General features: G+C 34.5%; 2 protein-coding genes across 3 annotated transcripts; one reads left to right on the forward strand and one right to left on the reverse strand.

The window, feature by feature from the left end:
• The first annotated feature begins 590 nt into the window (after positions 1 to 590).
• On the forward strand, positions 591 to 4,116 carry LOC130943656 (probable protein phosphatase 2C 22). 2 transcript variants are annotated; one of them, XM_057871630.1, is made up of 5 exons: positions 591 to 820; positions 1,066 to 1,251; positions 1,868 to 2,077; positions 2,438 to 2,649; positions 3,313 to 4,116. In XM_057871630.1, exons 2-5 carry the CDS (start codon positions 1,111 to 1,113, stop codon positions 3,875 to 3,877), a joined length of 1,128 nt encoding a protein of 375 aa, XP_057727613.1. In that variant the 5' UTR covers positions 591 to 820; positions 1,066 to 1,110; the 3' UTR covers positions 3,878 to 4,116. The 2 variants fall into 2 exon arrangements, with proteins under 2 accessions (XP_057727613.1, XP_057727614.1); XM_057871631.1 differs by having other exon boundaries at positions 1,871 to 2,077.
• A 1,080-nt stretch (positions 4,117 to 5,196) lies between these two features.
• On the reverse strand, positions 5,197 to 15,476 carry LOC130944869 (pleiotropic drug resistance protein 1-like). Its single transcript, XM_057873440.1, has 24 exons — positions 15,082 to 15,476; positions 14,870 to 14,990; positions 14,630 to 14,718; positions 14,449 to 14,533; positions 14,060 to 14,219; positions 13,833 to 13,909; positions 13,686 to 13,739; positions 13,518 to 13,608; positions 13,095 to 13,396; positions 12,492 to 12,773; positions 11,854 to 12,170; positions 11,287 to 11,447; positions 10,231 to 10,334; positions 9,960 to 10,116; positions 9,358 to 9,465; positions 9,110 to 9,267; positions 8,689 to 9,021; positions 8,274 to 8,564; positions 8,096 to 8,179; positions 7,868 to 8,001; positions 7,270 to 7,497; positions 7,012 to 7,183; positions 6,176 to 6,430; positions 5,197 to 5,569 (listed from the first exon to the last, which is right to left on the reverse strand). The coding sequence occupies exons 1-24, from the start codon at positions 15,399 to 15,401 to the stop codon at positions 5,312 to 5,314; spliced, it is 4,341 nt and encodes a 1,446-aa protein (XP_057729423.1). The 5' UTR covers positions 15,402 to 15,476; the 3' UTR covers positions 5,197 to 5,311.
• Between the last annotated feature and the right edge of the window lie 2,155 nt (positions 15,477 to 17,631).

Genomic DNA, 17,631 nt, shown 5'->3' on the forward strand with positions numbered 1-17,631 from the left:
TTTGGGACTTACCCCAAACGTTAGGGACAAAAACGATACTTTACTCCATTTTCTCTAACAGTCTGTCATTCAGACCTCCGTCGCTAGGTTGCCATTGTTATATTGGGACTCCGATGTTCTTATAATTACTATCTTATTACTTATTTCTTATCAATTAAATCAGATATTAATTTTATTATGTTTATGAATGATTCTTTTCATTCTAAAATAGATATTTATTTGAGTATATTATTGATATTTCATTTAATTTGTTTGATTTTTTTATTAAAATGTGTTTATTATTTGAATTTAGATTTTCTAAATTTCGAATTTTGATAAAGTGTGATATCTTATCTGTAAATATTTTTTTATATTTTTTTTTAATTTCACCTATTAAATAAATAGTCAAAAATTACACTTTATTCTCTAAAATAAAATTTTAAATTTGGAGAATCCAAATCCCTATTATTCACGTTGTTCGTTCCTCCATTATCTACCTAGCATTATAACCTACTTTAATAATTTTCTATGTAGTTTATAATAACTAAATAATATTTACCATTTAAATTAAATTGGAAGCAAAACTAGCATTTCTCATAAACAAAAATTGGCTCCAGCATGTGGTGCATCATCTCATGAATGGACGACGTGTTAGAATAGAACGTAGCTCCGGTTAAAATGCACGGTGCCGTTTAAAAGAAACAAAGCCCCCAAAACATCTTCCGTGACGTTACAAGAAACGACGTCGTTACGAACCTGCCACCGCACACGCAAATTTGGGAACCTTCAAAGTTAAAACCCACCTAACAACCACCACCGACCACCGCGTTCAGCTACGACGGTGAATCTCTATCTCTCTCTTTCTCCCTCCACAAATCCTATTCTTCTCTCTCTCTCTCTCTCTCTCTCTCTCTCTCTCTCTCTCTCTCTAACCATTCACATTTTGTTTTATACAACTCTTATGTGTTAATCTCGTTGCAACGAACAAAATCGCCCTAAAACAAAAAAAGACCTAATTTTGACACTCGTTCAAGCTACCCGATAGCGTTTTCTGATCTGGGTCGAACCCTATTTTCTATTTCTCAGCTTATATTTTATAGTTTTACTTTTGGGGGGCGAGGCTATGTGAAAATGGAGGAAATTGAAGGGTTCAATTGTGGTGAAAGTAAGAGCCCCATTGATGGTCGACCTCCGAATCCACCTTCTTCTGCTGCCTCTGCCTTTCGCCAATGCCATCACAACAAGAAACCCCTTGTTCGCCATCCTTCTCTTGTAAGTTATAATTTTAATTCTTCCTTTTTTTTTTTTGAATGAAAAGATTAATTAGGAAAGTGTATTTATTGTGCTTATGCTGTTGAACCTTAGTGCTGCTAGGTTACAGAAATGGTGTTGTTTCGTCCTTTTGTTTGTTGGTACATGAATTATTAATTTCTTTATATAAGTTGTTTTTATATATATTTAAACGTACTTTTCTTAATAATCAAATAAAATTTTATTTATCATTTTGGGAAGGCAACACTGTTAAGAGTTTTTGGCAAAGTTGTGGCTAAGGCTATTAAGTTGAGGTAACGTATGCATTAAAAAAAACCTATGGAAAAGATTTAGTTTGTTCCTCTTTAGGAACCAATTGCTTGTTTTTCTTTTGTTGAGATAGACATTTATTTATCTACATAGATGGATTCTCAAGTGTGATAACCTGCTTGTGCTATTTAGTTTACCTTTGTGAAGTTAGTTTATTGGATGATAATTGGTAACTGGCTATTGTCAATGGTGTTAATTTCTGGAGTTCAATTTAAGTTTATTTCTACATGTAGAAGTTAGTTTTTTCTTGAATTTTTTTTTAATACTCTTTAGAATTTGGATAATTGTTTTCTGGTAACAAACTTAGCAGATGATGACAAAACTTTCTGATGTATCCGCTGAACCGGAGCGTGCCACTGAAGATTGTCAGTCTGATTTCCTTCCAAAACTTCGTTCCGGAGGATGTGGTAATATGGGGTTCCGGTCAAGTATGGAAGATGTTTATGTTTGCGTTGACAACTTTATGCAAGAGAATGGACTCAAGAACCATATAGACGGACCTAGTGCTTTTTACGGGGTACTGAATACTGATCTACTCTTCCACTTATTGGAGAACAAACTATTATGTGAATGAATGGATGATTTTTGAAATAAAATAAAAGAATAAAATTAACTTATGTCTCACTTTTATTCCTCTCTTCTTATGTTCCGATTGTCTCTTGACTTAATTTTCAAAGTTTTATATAATATTAATGTACATGCTAATCTTTTCTGGTAGTATTGTTTCTTTGCCTTTACTCTAGATCAATGTATGTAAACACATTATAAACACCGTTGTTGTCCATGGAGTAGCAAATGAGTAGAAGGAAATTTGTGTATGTTACCTCCTTTTCTTTTAAATATGTCTTATGACATTGTGTGTCTAATGACGGATCAGGTATTTGATGGACATGGTGGAAAGCATGCTGCTGATTTTGCTTGCCACCATTTGCCAAAGTTCATTATTCAAGATGATGATTTCCCAAGTGATATTGAGAAGATAATTGCTTCAGCATTTCTGCAAACGGACAATGCCTTCGCAGAAGCCTGCTCTCTGGATGCTACCCTTGCATCTGGCACTACGGCATTGGCTGCTCTTGTTATTGGAAGGTTAGGTTTTTGATACTAAACAATCTCAGCATACATCTGAGAAAATAAGTTTAAAAATGCATTTTATTTATTATTCTTTACCTTTTAGGTCTTCAGTTTTTTGATCATGTCCAAGTGTTTGAAATCATTTCGGTCCAATGGAGGTTCAGGGGCATTGTAACCTGCCTCAAAAGTTGGACTTTTGTTCTTTTTCTATGCTTTTCCTTCTCCGAATGTTGGAGTTCATTAATGATTTAATTAGTTATCCATGATAGCATGTTGAAACTTGGCATCTGAGCCAGTGAGCTGTGATTATGTGCGAAGGAAGAAAAAAGAAGAAAGAGAGGAGAGAATATGGAAAATAAAGCTGAAGATTTTCTGTTAGTATGGCAATTGGCAAGTCACACTCTGCACTATACAAAGAATTCTTATATACAAGAGGCCAACAAAATTGTTATTCTAACTAACTATACAGGTTGGACTAACTAGATTGGAATGAGTAATCTAACTATGGTAAATAAATGGTAAATAAATGATCTAACTATACATCTCGGTCATGCTAATAGAGTTGCTATAATGGGTAACTAATTAAATCATTAATGAGCTCCAACACCGAATGAGAAAATGACATGACATACTACATGACTTTGATAATCTGCACTTGATAATAGTTTCTGATTGCAGGCAACTGGTGGTAGCAAATGCTGGAGATTGCCGAGCTGTGCTGTGTCGGCGTGGAAAAGCAATTGAAATGTCAAGAGATCATAAACCTGTGTGCATGAAAGAGAAGAAGCGTATTGAGGCATCTGGGGGATATGTCTATGATGGATATCTTAATGGACAACTCAATGTTGCTCGTGCTATTGGCGACTGGCACGTGGAAGGGATGAAAAGCCGAGGCGGGGGACCACTCAGCGCAGAACCTGAGTTTATGAGTACAAAACTCACCGCCGAGGATGAATTCCTCATAATTGGTTGCGACGGGATTTGGGATGTATTTAGGAGCCAGAATGCAGTGGACTTTGCTCGCCGCAGGCTTCAGGAACATAATGACCCCACCATGTGTAGCAAGGATTTGGTTGATGAGGCTTTAAAAAGAAAGAGTGGAGACAATTTATCTGCTGTTGTAATTTGCTTCCAGCAACAACCTCCGCCTAACTTGGTGGTGCCGCGCTCGAGAGTGCACAGGAGCTTCTCCGCCGAAGGCTTGAGGGAGTTACAAAGCTTCCTGGATAACTTAGGTAATTGAGCTTTGATGTTAAATTTTCTCTTTTTTTTTTTTTTTTACCCTCTAGGAACTAAGATTCATTTGTAGGTGTAGATTGAGAAAACTTTGACTGTAAAATATGCGGCATCTAGTCGACATTTTAATTTTTGTGTTAGTCATTTAATGATTGGCAATGTAGAATTATTGGTTCATTCTTTTTTCTTTTAAGCATAAACAAATCCAGTGAATGAATACATATTTGAGGGCTTGTTTGGTTCTTAGTTCTGACTATGAGAGGCATTTCATAGCAATGAATTTGTACTCTCTTGAAATGGGAAAAATAGTTGTACTAACTTTCTCATGTATTTCTATTTTCTACAATCTCAAGACTTTCTATTTCCATTAACATTAGCTTCAAGAGTTTATGGAAAGTTCAAGTGAATGTATGCTTGCATAAGTTAAATATTGTAAAATCTTAGGTATATAACTGCAGCTGTAAAACTTTTTTTTTCGGGGGCTAATAATGTTAAGGAAATTTTGTTCTTGAATTGAGCCTTTCTTTGGCGTGTATATATTAAAAAGCAAACTAAAAATTATTGTATAGTTTTTCTCTTTAGGCACAAGTAGAAAGGAAAATCATTCATTTCTCAAATGCCTGTTTCACATACAGCATTGCTATTAACCCAAACATGAATTTTGAGAAACATACCACAAAGTTTAAACCTGTCTTGAAACGACAACATTATTATATTTTGCATTAGAAAAGTCCAAAAGCCCCTTGCTAATGCCAAGTCCAAATACTTACCCTTCTCTTTCTCTGAATTTCAAATTTTCATCTTCATTCCTTTCCTTCCAATGCTTCCTGTCCACTTTCATAACTGCAGTTTCTAGAATCTCACTTTCAGTCTTTATCCATTTTAGAGAAAAAGAAAAAAAAAAGAGTTCACTCTTTTAACACTTTTTTTAGCGACCCGTTTTCCAGAATCTTACATTGAAGTTCACACATTGTGCGTTTTTTCAACCTATTTCCAGAAGCCTCAACATGAAACTCTTGCCGCAAAAAAATCACCCCCTCCGTTCCAAAATAGTTATCGTTTACACTTTTTGAGTTTTATATTAATTTTTCAACGCAGCTCTACAACTAGGTAGATGCTTGCCTCTTCCACAAGAAAACGTTCCCAACAAATTAAGTGTGGTCTAGGAATATTTTACTGCTTTAAATTCCATTATTAATTAAATTTTATACAAGTGTATATATATTATATAAAAACAATAATGTTTATGAGATAATAGAAAATCAGACTAAACAGGCCAAAATTATCTTATTTAAAATTTATTCATTATTATTAGAACAAGTGTGTAATTTTAAATGTAATAAATGTGTAATTATAACTGTTACATGTATGAAATAAGATGTATGTTAAATATGGTAACTTTAATTATTGCTTCCCTAGTATTATTTATATAAAAATGTTTTCATCTCTTTTGGAAATTAAATGCCTTAATTGAAAAGGCAAAGGTAAATCCAAAGAGCAATGTGAAGCCAACAACAACAGCAGCAGCTATACCAATGAAATCATCTCTATATCCAAAATATCTCTCTACAAAATCTCCCACAGTTTCTCCAGTCTCTAGGCGTTCAGTTACATCACCAAACTGTGAAGTGACTAATCCATACATGGTCCATGCCACAGGACAAATCCAAAAGTACCATCTCCACCACACTGGCATTCTCTGTAAATATCAAAAGTTTGGCAAATGTGAGGAATGATGCTATTTCTTATTTGTGCCTTTTTTGGGAAATCACCTAACAGTCATGCATGTTAAGGTGTAGCAACTTCAATAGAGTATTTTTAAAATTTAAAATGCAAAAAATAGTCAATGTTTGGATTACACTTTGCATTAGAAATAATCGATGGAATGAGACTGGACTCAGTATAGAGAGACGATTTCACTTTGATGGATAATCATTTATGTTTAAAGTTTAGATTGAATTGAAACTAAAGATTAGAGTAACAAATTTCATATTTAGTCTCAAGTTCTTGTTTGTGACGATTAGTTTTTACAAATGCTGATGTAGCATCTTATAGAACCAAAAATAAAACTAAACGGAAACCGAGCATTGTGAATGCTATTATGCAATGGTGGAAAGAAAGTTGTGACCAATGTTTAAGGGACAATTTAGGAAGGAAGTGTTAAAATAGACATCTAAAGATCACTTTATTAATAAAACAATTCATAAAAAATGCTGCTAGTATTTCTTCAAATATTTTTTAAACTCATAAGAGTAGCATTTTCTAAAATATTAAAATGAAAGCATAAAGGATAATGGTAGCTTACAGTTCTAGGAATGACAAATCCCGAGAAAAGGTTCCATATCAAGTAGAACCCAAGAGAAACTATGGCAGCAATATGGTGATCTGGGGTAATACCAACAGCCATCATCCCATATAAGGTGTAGTAAAAAAATGTAAAGAACATGAAGAACAGGTACCAAAAGAACTTGGCAGCCGCCCACTCAAACCCAATCATGGCATACACTATGACACCATATGCCAGGGTCTGTAGCAATATGTATGGGATCTCAATAGCAACCTGTAGGATTTTCAAAAGTGGTGAATTGGTTAAAATTTCATCAGATCTAGAGTTTCCAAGAGTTTCTATTTTCATTCTATTTTGTGACTACTATTATTAAACAATATGTTGATGATTTTCCTTCTAGATTACATTCTCCATTCTATGATTTTCGTCATTGTGACTTTCATAATATTTTCTTAAATCAATGAATTTATATAATTGAAAATAGCTAAAAAAAAGGTCAAAATGATCATCATTAGTGTGAAGGGCTATAAAAATCAACAATGAACATTAAAAATCAGCCACCAAATCACCTATCCGCATAAAATATGCGTTAGAATGCAAAATACACATTGAAAATCAATTAAATGACTGATTTAATGACCAATTTTTTTGTGACCATAGTACTTTTGAATACCAATACAAGACAAAAAACCAATTTAGATAAAGAGATAAATATAAAACTAAATTCGTCTAAATATTAAAAACTAGAAATGAAATCTTGTCTTTATTTCGTTATCTCAATATCTCTATATTTTCTGTCATCATAGACTTACCAAATATAGTCCTACGCATTAAATGAAAAACTTTGTGCATACCTGTCCAAATGCATATGGCAAAGCTGAGTACATTCCAGCAGCTTTTTCTCTATAAAAGACTGTTCTCTCAATGGCCACAACAGGTTGCACAGAACTAGCATTTTGTACTCCAGTGCTGAGTACTGCAGCATACATGGATCCCATGGCATTAAATATATCTTGTGCTCTTTTCCTGCATTCAAGAAATCAAAACTCAAGATGTAACTAAACTAAGGCATGAAAAAAAAAAATAAAAGACATATGTTTGTTTCTTGGTACCTTTTGGAGCCAAAATCCCAAAAAATTGTCCCAAACAAAAGGGCTAAGAATGTTGTGAACAAGAGTCTCACTGCACTGTATGGAGGGTTTCTCCAATATGATAGGTTCTGTTTCCAAAGGCAAGCCTTACATTGGGTTATGAAGGACTGTGAGTACTTTGTAGGGAAGTATAAGTCCTTAGAATCTGATGGGGGTGTACTTAGTTCACTTATCAGCGCCTTGTTTCCCCTGAACGTGATTGTACATATATTAGTCAACCATAGAAAAGCATATTGACAGTTGCACAGAAAACATTAAAATATGAACTGTCGATTTAAAATAGTTTTACAAAGATATTCAATCATATATTGGCATACAACCAAAAAATCAGACTAGTCATATCTACTAGTTGAATGATTATACGAAAGAATGGATGTGATTGGATGATGATGTTAAACAAGTTCATGGAAATTACTTTATAATTACTCATCTGATAGTGTAAAACTGTTTTATGCCGTGGGTGTATAGAAATTATTATTCTCGTAAAACATTCAAGTCAAAATCAAGTTTATCGTTATGGCTCTTATGCCTTTTCTTTTTCTTTGAAGTTGTTCCTTACCTGTATAGATCAGAATTCTTGTATAGTTCAGCAAAGTTAATTCCTAGAGCTTCCTCTTGTGCTTCTGAAGTAACCTCCAACATCCAGGTTGCAGGATTATAACCATTCTTGATCTTTGGCACTCCATTAATTCCCTATATAGCATGCATAGCTTTGTTTGATTAATAAAGTGATTGATAAAACAAGAAATATTTAATATTAATTACCACTGAAGAGTTAGTTGCTTACCTCAAAGTAACTGATAAGATGAGAAGCATGGCGGCCTAATGGCCCAACATATATCTCTTCACCTCCACGCTTCAAGAGAAGTAACTGTAATAAAACGGAAAACATATAGTTATAGCATTGAAACACTTGAATTTAGCAAAGCATTATTGAGTCAGAAAAAGAAGAATCGATCTCTGACCTCATCGAAAACATCAAATATATCAATGCTAGGCTGGTGGATTGTGCACACCACGGTTCGGCCTGTGTTGACTGTGTTCCTCACTGTCCTCATAACTATAGCAGCAGCCCTGGCATCAAGGCCGGAGGTAGGTTCATCCATGAATATTATAGAAGGATTTGCAACAAGTTCAACCGCAATAGTTAGCCTCTTGCGCTGCTCTGTGGACAAACCATTCACTCCAGGTAATCCAACCAATGCATCTCTCAATGAATTCAGCTCTACCAGCTCCATAACTTCTTCAATGAACATCTACAATGAATCAATAACAATTGTAAGAACCTAAATTAATATAGCACATTTTTTAGAAGAAAAAGCATGTTAATTTATTCAACTATGAAATGAATGGAGCAAATATTACTATATGTCAATTTACCTCTCTTGTGGAAGAATCAACCTCAGGGGGTAACCTTAGCCATGCAGAATAAACAAGTGACTCATAGACTGTGACATGGGGAGAGTGTATGTCAGTTTGCTCACAATATCCGGATATGCGAGCGAATGTTTCTTGCTTCTTAGGGTACCCTGATATGGTGATTTGGCCTTGAATATATCCTGCAGTTTTCCTCCCAGATAACACATCCATTAGAGTGGTTTTACCAGCTCCACTTACACCCATTAGAGCTGTTAGAACTCCTGGTCTAAAGGCTCCACTTATACCTTTCAACAGTTCAACTTTATCTTCAACTATGCCTTGGGCCGTCATTTCCTGCAAGCATTAATCGAAACCAGTATTAATTTACATGTGTTGTTTCATCCCGCACTTGAAAGTTCCTTTCTGAAATCAGTTATTTTACCTGTGGCATGTCTACTGCATATCTGATTTCATCAAAAGTGATAGAAAGAGGCGTGAAAGGAAGAACCATCCCACACTTTCTGTCGCGATCGGTTTCATTAATGGCAACAACTCTTGCAGACAAGGTTCTTGATGACACACTTCTTCCATTACTTTTATCTGCATTGAAAATTGCACTTATAACATTACACAATGAACATGTGTGAAGCTAAAAATATGAAACATAAGCTAGTGGAACTCGGGAACAACCAGAAGCTCCATTCCTTCCAGAAGAAAGTTCAATGATGTGATCATTCTTAACAGAATTCCTCTCAGCTAAAGCTTCTTCTGATATCAATGCTTGTGGTTTGCCAAATGCTGCAGCATAATGATTCAATTCTTAGAGCAGTGCTATAGTTTCACATATTTGAAGGCAGCGCACACATGTACAAGATCAAAGTTACTAGCACGGTTCTGAGAACCGGACTAAATCGACCGGTTCGATCTAGTTAACCAAAACTTAACTATTAAACCGGTTTGATTCAAGATAAAAATCGGTTGTTAGTAAACCGGTCAAAATCCAGAAAAATAGATCAAAACAGTAAATCCGTGGAATCAACTCGATTTTTTAGCATTTTATTATGAGGAGTGCTAGAACCAGCAACTTTTGTGATTTATAGCCATTAAATAGCCATCAAATAGCCATCAATGATGATTTTAATAGTGTGATATTTCATCTAATGACTCACTTTTCTTTACTGGTTACATGCGGAACAGAATAGAAAAATTGTTTTTGTCGCTCAATATCTTTTTAGTCCAATAAAACAGTTACTAAATGGGATCCAAGCTACCTACACATAAAATATACTTACGGTCAAGATAATGCAAGGCCAAAGGGAAAAGTAAATTGAAGAGTAACATGTATCCAATGGAAGCTCCAACTCCAATCCAATACCAGTATGCTTCAGGGAATAGTCCACGTGCTTTTAAGACCTGAAGACCTAATGGTTCTGTTGAATTAGGTGGAACCTGCAACAATATCAATAAGAAATTCACTTAATTATCAAAATCATATATCAAAATTGTTCCCTATTCATTTTGTATTCTTTGTGCATGTTTCATTGGTTTGATTGTATTCCTTACATGTTTCCAACTGTTTCCCAGGAATTCATTCACAGCTAAAGCATTCTGTCCGTACATCATGGGAGAGGTCCAGTAACCCCATAACCACCACTTCCTCACATCAACTGATTCAAAAGAATGTAAGTAGTTCTGTGTTAGATTTTGATATTAGGAGTTTAAAACAAGGTAACGGAAAAATATGTGCATTTTTTTTTATAATAAACTCTGTCAAGGGCAAACAAACTCAATAGTCCACCTAAACTTGTGAAGATTAGGTAAACTTGAATTTTAAACTCGATTTCAGCTTTTTTTTTTTAATAATACGTTATTTTTTTCAAAATTTATTATCAAAATACCACTTTTTAAACTAATTATCTAAATGCCACTTTTTTACTAAGATGGCAACTGATTTGCTTTTTTATATTTAATTATAATTGATTCTAGTAGTATAGAAAGGATGACATCTGGATAATTAGTTTCAAAAGAGTGTGATTTTAAGGGCTAAATATTTGGTTTATGAATAAAATGAACATCACCTATACTATCGAGAATAACCATCCGGATACCAGGGATAATAAACATCTCATGTTATAAAAAATTAATTTTGGATTCACCAAGATTCGAACTCTTGACCTTCCGGATCTAGAACTCTAATACCATGTCCTGAAACCAATCATCCCAAAAACATAACCTAATAAAATAATGTAACACTAATAATCATATCTCTAATACTTTCTAAACCTTCATTGTACACATTGTACGCTTAGGTCATTGGCTCCTTATACTTTCTCTTAAGTTTCGAAACAAGTTGACGCGGTAAAAAAGAGCCATCGATTTCTAACAGTACTTGCATATTTTAGGAGACTAGGACATCTAGACTATAAATTTTCTATTATAATACTTGAGAATTGTATAACAAATAAAATTTTAGTAGTTGTGAACTAGGAATATCCAAGTACTTTTCACTCTATTTGAAGACAAAAACTTATGATAAACTCATAAGAGTTGAGAGTTTAAGAGCTTGAGTTAACCGTGAACTCGAGAATTTGATAACCTTTAACTGAAATAACGTTTCACCTCTAGATAGGACGAATCCACCCATGACCATAATTGCAATTAAAGCAAATATTCCAAATGCGTTGGCCACAACGAGGTTCCTCCCAACTGCCCCCATAAATCGAAAAAGTGCAGCGGCCATCTGGTTGATGCAAGCTAGCAGAAGATACTGCTTGATGAACCTGCCATGAGAAATTATATGACCATAATGCAAACCAACCAAATTATCTAAAAAAGTTGTGCTATTTGAACATAAATACATAATTATCATTGTTCTCCTTGTCAACGTATCATCTATATGGTATTGAATGATATATGGACTTCAATTGTACATGAACGAATCCACATTACTCTAATTTGAGTTCAAGTATTATTATTGGGTGATGACTCTGATATAGAGTAAGAATGTATAGAGATACAGAAAGAGGTTGTAACTCTCTTTTATTCAAACACCTTTATCTAGTGGGATCCATAAGCCACAACACATGTCATATGCTCTTTTCACTCTTACTCTCTCTATCTCTGTACAATATTATCCTGTATCAGAATAATCACTTTTTTATTCTTACTTAAAAGACCTTTACTCACCTTTCAATATTTGGATCAAAGCCTATAACATAGTAAGTCATGACAACCCAAATACCAACTTCTACCAAAGTGATAGGAATCTTAAGGATCCATAATGGCAAGGAGTATGCCCAAGAAGGATAGAAGAGAAGGTCCCTTTGCTTATAGAAAACAGGGAGCTTTGCAATGGTCATGGATAGCTCAGAGAATCCATTGAACATTATCATAATCAGACCAAAGAATAAAGCTCCCATGTAGATCCCGCCATCGGATACTGTGTTCCGGTGCATCTCAGTCCTCAAGAACAATGTCATTGTTATGATTCCTGTTAAAGTCAACTGAAAAGAATGAAAAGGATCAAGCTTCTATCTAGTTGACTATAGTGTTGAAAAGAATATCATAGCTTTGGACCAATGTTATCAAACTCACCAATTCAGTTAAACTTAAGAAGTTTAGCTAAATTTGAATAGTAACAGTTTGTAAACCTTTAAGATGAATATTACATCCCTTCCATTCTAAAATAATTATCATTTAGAAACTGTCACATTAACAATCCAATATATCATCTATATACAAATTGTATTGAAATAAGGTCATTCGTTATTGTACCACATTTTGACAAATATTTTGGGGAGGACCATAACTTGAACAGTACTTACTTGGCACATCTTGAAAATGTAGACAAAGGAGTTCCTTTTCATGAGCAAGAATTCTCTTGAAACACAAGCTCTTAGCAATTCCCTCTTGCTGACACCATACTTATTCTTGGTTAGAACAGCAGGGTGGCCTCTGGTCTTGTCGAACGGGGTAGCAAGCTCATTGCCAAGTTTCCGGCCGATGTGAAATGACCGAAATGCATCTGCAAATTCTCTTACAGAGACAAAGGTATAAGGCTTATCATTGTTTGCCCAGTACTGCTCTTGATCTTTTCTTGATGTTACCTATTACATACATTAACAGAGAGCTTAGTCCATCATTTTAGAATGACAAATTTGCCCCTCATTATTAAAAAAAGTGTGGCAAACTAGTCACCAAATACACAATTCATACATCAACAGAAAGACTAATGATGACTGTTAACTGTTTTTTCAAAAATGATGAGAAACAAATCTTTCACTTTCAGATCTTAAGAGATTACTTTATTCTCTTTATCCTTCACCACATTTTCCAATCCTGAGGAATGGATTCTTATGGTTTTTTTTTTCTCTTATTTTTACAGGGATGAAAGAACAAAAAAGTGTTTGGGGAAGTTAGAAAGTTACCTCTTGCAAGAAATCAGCTTCTCCTTTTCTGTTTGGACATTTGAATCCCATGTATTCAAAGAACTCAAGAACATTTTCTCTTGGACCCTGATACACAATTTGTCCATCTGATAGGAGAATTACATCATCAAATAGTTCATAAGTTTCTGGTGCTGGTTGGAGAAGAGATATCACAGCAGTTCCATTCAAAATGTGAATGGATTGTCTCAAAGAATTAACCGTTTGGAATGTTGTCGAAGTATCCAAACCAGTTGATATTTCATCCATGAAAAGTACCCTTGCTGGTCCAACTAGCATCTCACCTAAATAATTTATTTGCCACCAAAAAAAAGTTGAAATAGATGAAAAAAAGAAAAAAAAAATTACTAAAAGAAAATTACTTAAATTTCATGTTAAACAGATGATGAAATTTCTGGTTTTTACCAGTTGTGACTCTCTTTTTCTGTCCACCAGAAATTCCCCTAATCATTTCATCCCCTACCATGGTGTCAGCACATACTTCTAGACCCAAGATCTGCAATTTATTATGAGCAGAACTCAGAAAAAATATCTTAAAATCATATAAAAATTTTGATGAATTTAATTTGGTACCTTCATTATATAATCTGTAACTACATTGGTTTCTTGGCCTTCCAGTGCTGCAGCCTGAAAATTGAATATGTTTTACCTTCGTTTCTATATTCGAAGCATTTCATCTATTTTGAATAATTTAATATTGTTATTTATGTCTTTGTAAACCTTCATATAAATATCTAGATCAGGATCTGGCTTAATGTTTTGTGCCTTTTCTCTTCTTGACAATTCTGCCAGCATATCTGCAAGTTACCAAAAATTTTAAACAGTTTAATCAAATGGATACACAATTTGCTATTTTTTGCGATTAAACTACTCTAAGTGCTAAGTAAACATTTTGGTACATAGCATACAGAATGGAGAAGATGAGAGAACCCAAGGCTGAAACTTACCGTAACGCGTTCCGATCCCTTGACACCTTGCTGAAAAGGCCAATGTTTCTCTGACTGTAAGCTCCCCTATGTGGAGATCAGTTTGACTTATGTAAGCTGATGTTCTCTGAGGCACAAATTCCTCCATTCCATGACCATTGTAGGAAACTCTCCCAGAAAACTGCAATGTATCAGCAATAAACTTTGAATCATAATAAGCATGAAAAGGGTTCTCTTCAAATCTAAGTATTCGTTAGTTCAATTCTTGATTAAAAGAAAAAAAAAAGGGGCTTAATCTCAAATCCAAGGTAGTCAAACTCAATAGTAAATCTAAACTCATGAAGTTTAGGTAAACTTAGAGTTGTGATTAAACTGAGTTTGATAACCTTGCTGACATCACATGTCCTTACTTTAAGATCTTTGCCGAGTCTTCCGGCCAGTGCTAGCAACAGCGTGGTCTTTCCGGAGCTTGGAGGGCCTAAGAGCAGTGTCATCCTACACAAGCCAAAAGAAAATGTTGAGAAATAGTTTCCTCGAAAAGGAAAAAATAAATCACAGATTTGAATTGTTGAATTGTTGTGCTATATTCACCTCCTAGGCTTGATGATTCCACTAACATCATGAAGAACTGTGAATGGCTTCTTTCGACTCGGAATAATGCGAAAAGAATTCAGGATCCCCTTCAAAAAGAGGAAAACCGAGGGAAAAAAGAAAAATTAATGTCTGCACAAAATAAATGTTAACTTCTAAGTTTGATTATGTTCCTAACAGAGTTTTTTGAAGTAGTAAGATCCAAAATCTAAATGATGATATTATCATACAGTTCATTACCTCTAACAAATTAATGCAGAAGTTAAGGTTTGTTGGCAATGCCCTGCTTCCAACATGAGCCTCAGCTTCAACATTCAAATGCTCGAATCGGACTTCAATCATCGGAATATCAAGTCCAACTCTGCTATTCAAAAAGTACAACAATTAACCACATTATAAAATATTTTTAACACATTATTATAAAATCTTATTAGTATGTTTCCTTCTATTACCTATCGATTCTCCTTCTCAATTTCAACAAGAACTTCTCATTGTCTTGTTCAGCAATCTTGACTAGCCTTTCTACTAATTTCTTCCTCTGCATGGGACCAAGTTCGTTGATATCGATCTCGGTGTATTCGCCTTGCGATTCGGTTAGTATGCCTCGTGTTAAGCGTCGATATGTTGGAAGCTTCTCGATCGCCGCCCATTTGAGCTGTTCTTCGTCATCGTCTCGTCTCGAAGAGCCTGAGAACACATCAACTGCACCACTGCTCCATACACGTGAGCTTCCTAAGCGTGCGCTCGCCACTCTCAGTTCACCATTCTCCATCTTTTGACGATGGTTAGTTGCTGATTCAAGTTAATTCCTTCGAAGAAACTGGTAGTAGTTTCTAGAAATGGATATTGTTGTTAGTTTCATAGTTGAAGGATCAAGTGCGTGAAATGCATGTTACGTGTTTGAGCTTTTTCCTCTTATTGTTTCTGAAAGAAAGGGTAGTGTGTTGGTAATAAAGGTGAGGGTGGCTATTTATAGAATGAAGGTAGAAGAAATCAATAAATAAACTTACATGCCGGTGCAGTCTTGCAGACTTGCAGTTTATGTCACCAAGTTTCATGTTCAAAAGTGAAAAAAGGTTCCATGCAAATGGGATTTTAATTTCAACGTGTAATAAGTATCCGTTGCGTTTACGTTTTACTTGTAGAATAGTTTACAAAAAATGCTACTGCACACCTAACAACAACTACTACAATAAATAGTGAAGATTATTTTTTTTGTTGTCTAAACAACAAAGGAAGCACAAAGCAAAATATCTATCCTAAATCAAACATAATGATTTGCTGAAGAGCTTCACAAAGTTCAAACTAAATAATATAATTGGAATTATTTCTAACTCAATATTTAACTATTCAATCTCCAATTTTATTTGCTTCTCTATATATCTAATCAAAATGCACATATTAAGGTCATAATAACAGTTTCTAAATCTTGTTAACTAAATCAACAACTTCATATTTATACCCATTAAGAGACTCATACAAAAAATAAAGAATGTCTAAACAATATGTTTCACACACTATGTCTTCTTTCAATTTGCAATTCCAAATTAAAATAAGACCCCTCCAAACTACAAAAAATTCAAATCGAATAATAGATCAGGAAGAAGAGCTACTAGAACAACTTGCAATCCAACCCCATTAGAATTTCTAATAAAACAATCAAATCCAGCCAAGCTCAAATCAATAAGCAAACTAGCATCACAATTAATTTTAAAATTATTACCTATCGGAAGTTCTCAAGACAAACGATTCCTAAAGGTACTAAAAGAAGTACACCTATTCATATATAACTTTAGATCTATGACTGTGCTTTTAATGAGAGCAACCACCTTGTGATCTGTCCAATAATTTTTAACATTGAAAATGTCATTGCACCTATGCCTCCACAACCACCACACTTCGGCCCCTAAAAGAGCCTCCTTACCAGACATGACCTTTCAAAATCAGGTTTTCATAGAGAAGCCTTCAACCGAATCAATAACCCGAAGATCTAGAATCTATCAAATAACTCTAGAATATATATAATCTCTAATACAATGTTCTAGTGTTTTTGGACCGTATTACATCTCTGGCACATAACCGAATTAGCTAGATGTCGCCTGAAGCAGAGGACCTCCATTGAAAGAGCATTATGAACTCCAAACCCCATAGTCAATTTGATCTTTTTCGAAAGATTTAAGTGTCAAAATCAGTTTCAGTTGCTATTTCCATTCCAATTCAAAAATAGTGGGATTTAAAATCTTGCCCTTAAAGACTCTTTTGACTAACCCCCACACATCATAACTAAGAGAGTCCCAAATTTTTTTACAAAACAAAGTTTGAAAACCATTCAATCCCGAAACTTTGAAAGAATTCATAATCATTACAGCTCTTTTCACCTCCTCTAACGCCACTAGTTCAACAAATCTTTCTCAGGCCTCATTGCTAAGAGAGAGGCAGAAAAAATCTCCCATAGCATTTAGGTCAATATTCTCTCTTGTAGAAAACAGTTTTTGAAAGAAAAAATTTATTTCCTGCTCAAGCACCTGCGTCTCAGTAGTCCAGATTTTATCATCTAACAACAACTCATGGATCTTATTCCTCTTTCGTCTAATAACCGTTTACAAGTGAAAAAAATTAGTATTTCTGTCACCACATCGAACTCACTACTCTTTAGATTTTTGGTACCACAAGCTCTTCCTAAAGAATGATAAAATTTAGCTCCTTCTAAATACCTTACTCTTTCACTCTCAACTCCAGATTTTTTTCACTTTTGAGAGAAATCTAAACATCATTCAGCTGTCTCTCCAACTCTTTCTTTTTAATAAAAACATTTCCAAAAGTTTCTTTATTAAAAGTAAGCGCGTCACTTTAAACCTCTAGCAAACTCCTGACAACATTAATTTATTTCAAGCTGTATGAACAACATTTCAAAAAAGCGGGTAAGTAATCCAAGCAGCTTAAAATCTAAAGGGGGGCCCTTATTAGTTATCTCAACTTTTGTACATCTGATGAGCAAGGGA

The sequence above is a fragment of the Arachis stenosperma genome, chromosome 8, assembly GCF_014773155.1.
Source record: "Arachis stenosperma cultivar V10309 chromosome 8, arast.V10309.gnm1.PFL2, whole genome shotgun sequence".
Taxonomy (NCBI): Eukaryota; Viridiplantae; Streptophyta; class Magnoliopsida; order Fabales; family Fabaceae; genus Arachis; species Arachis stenosperma.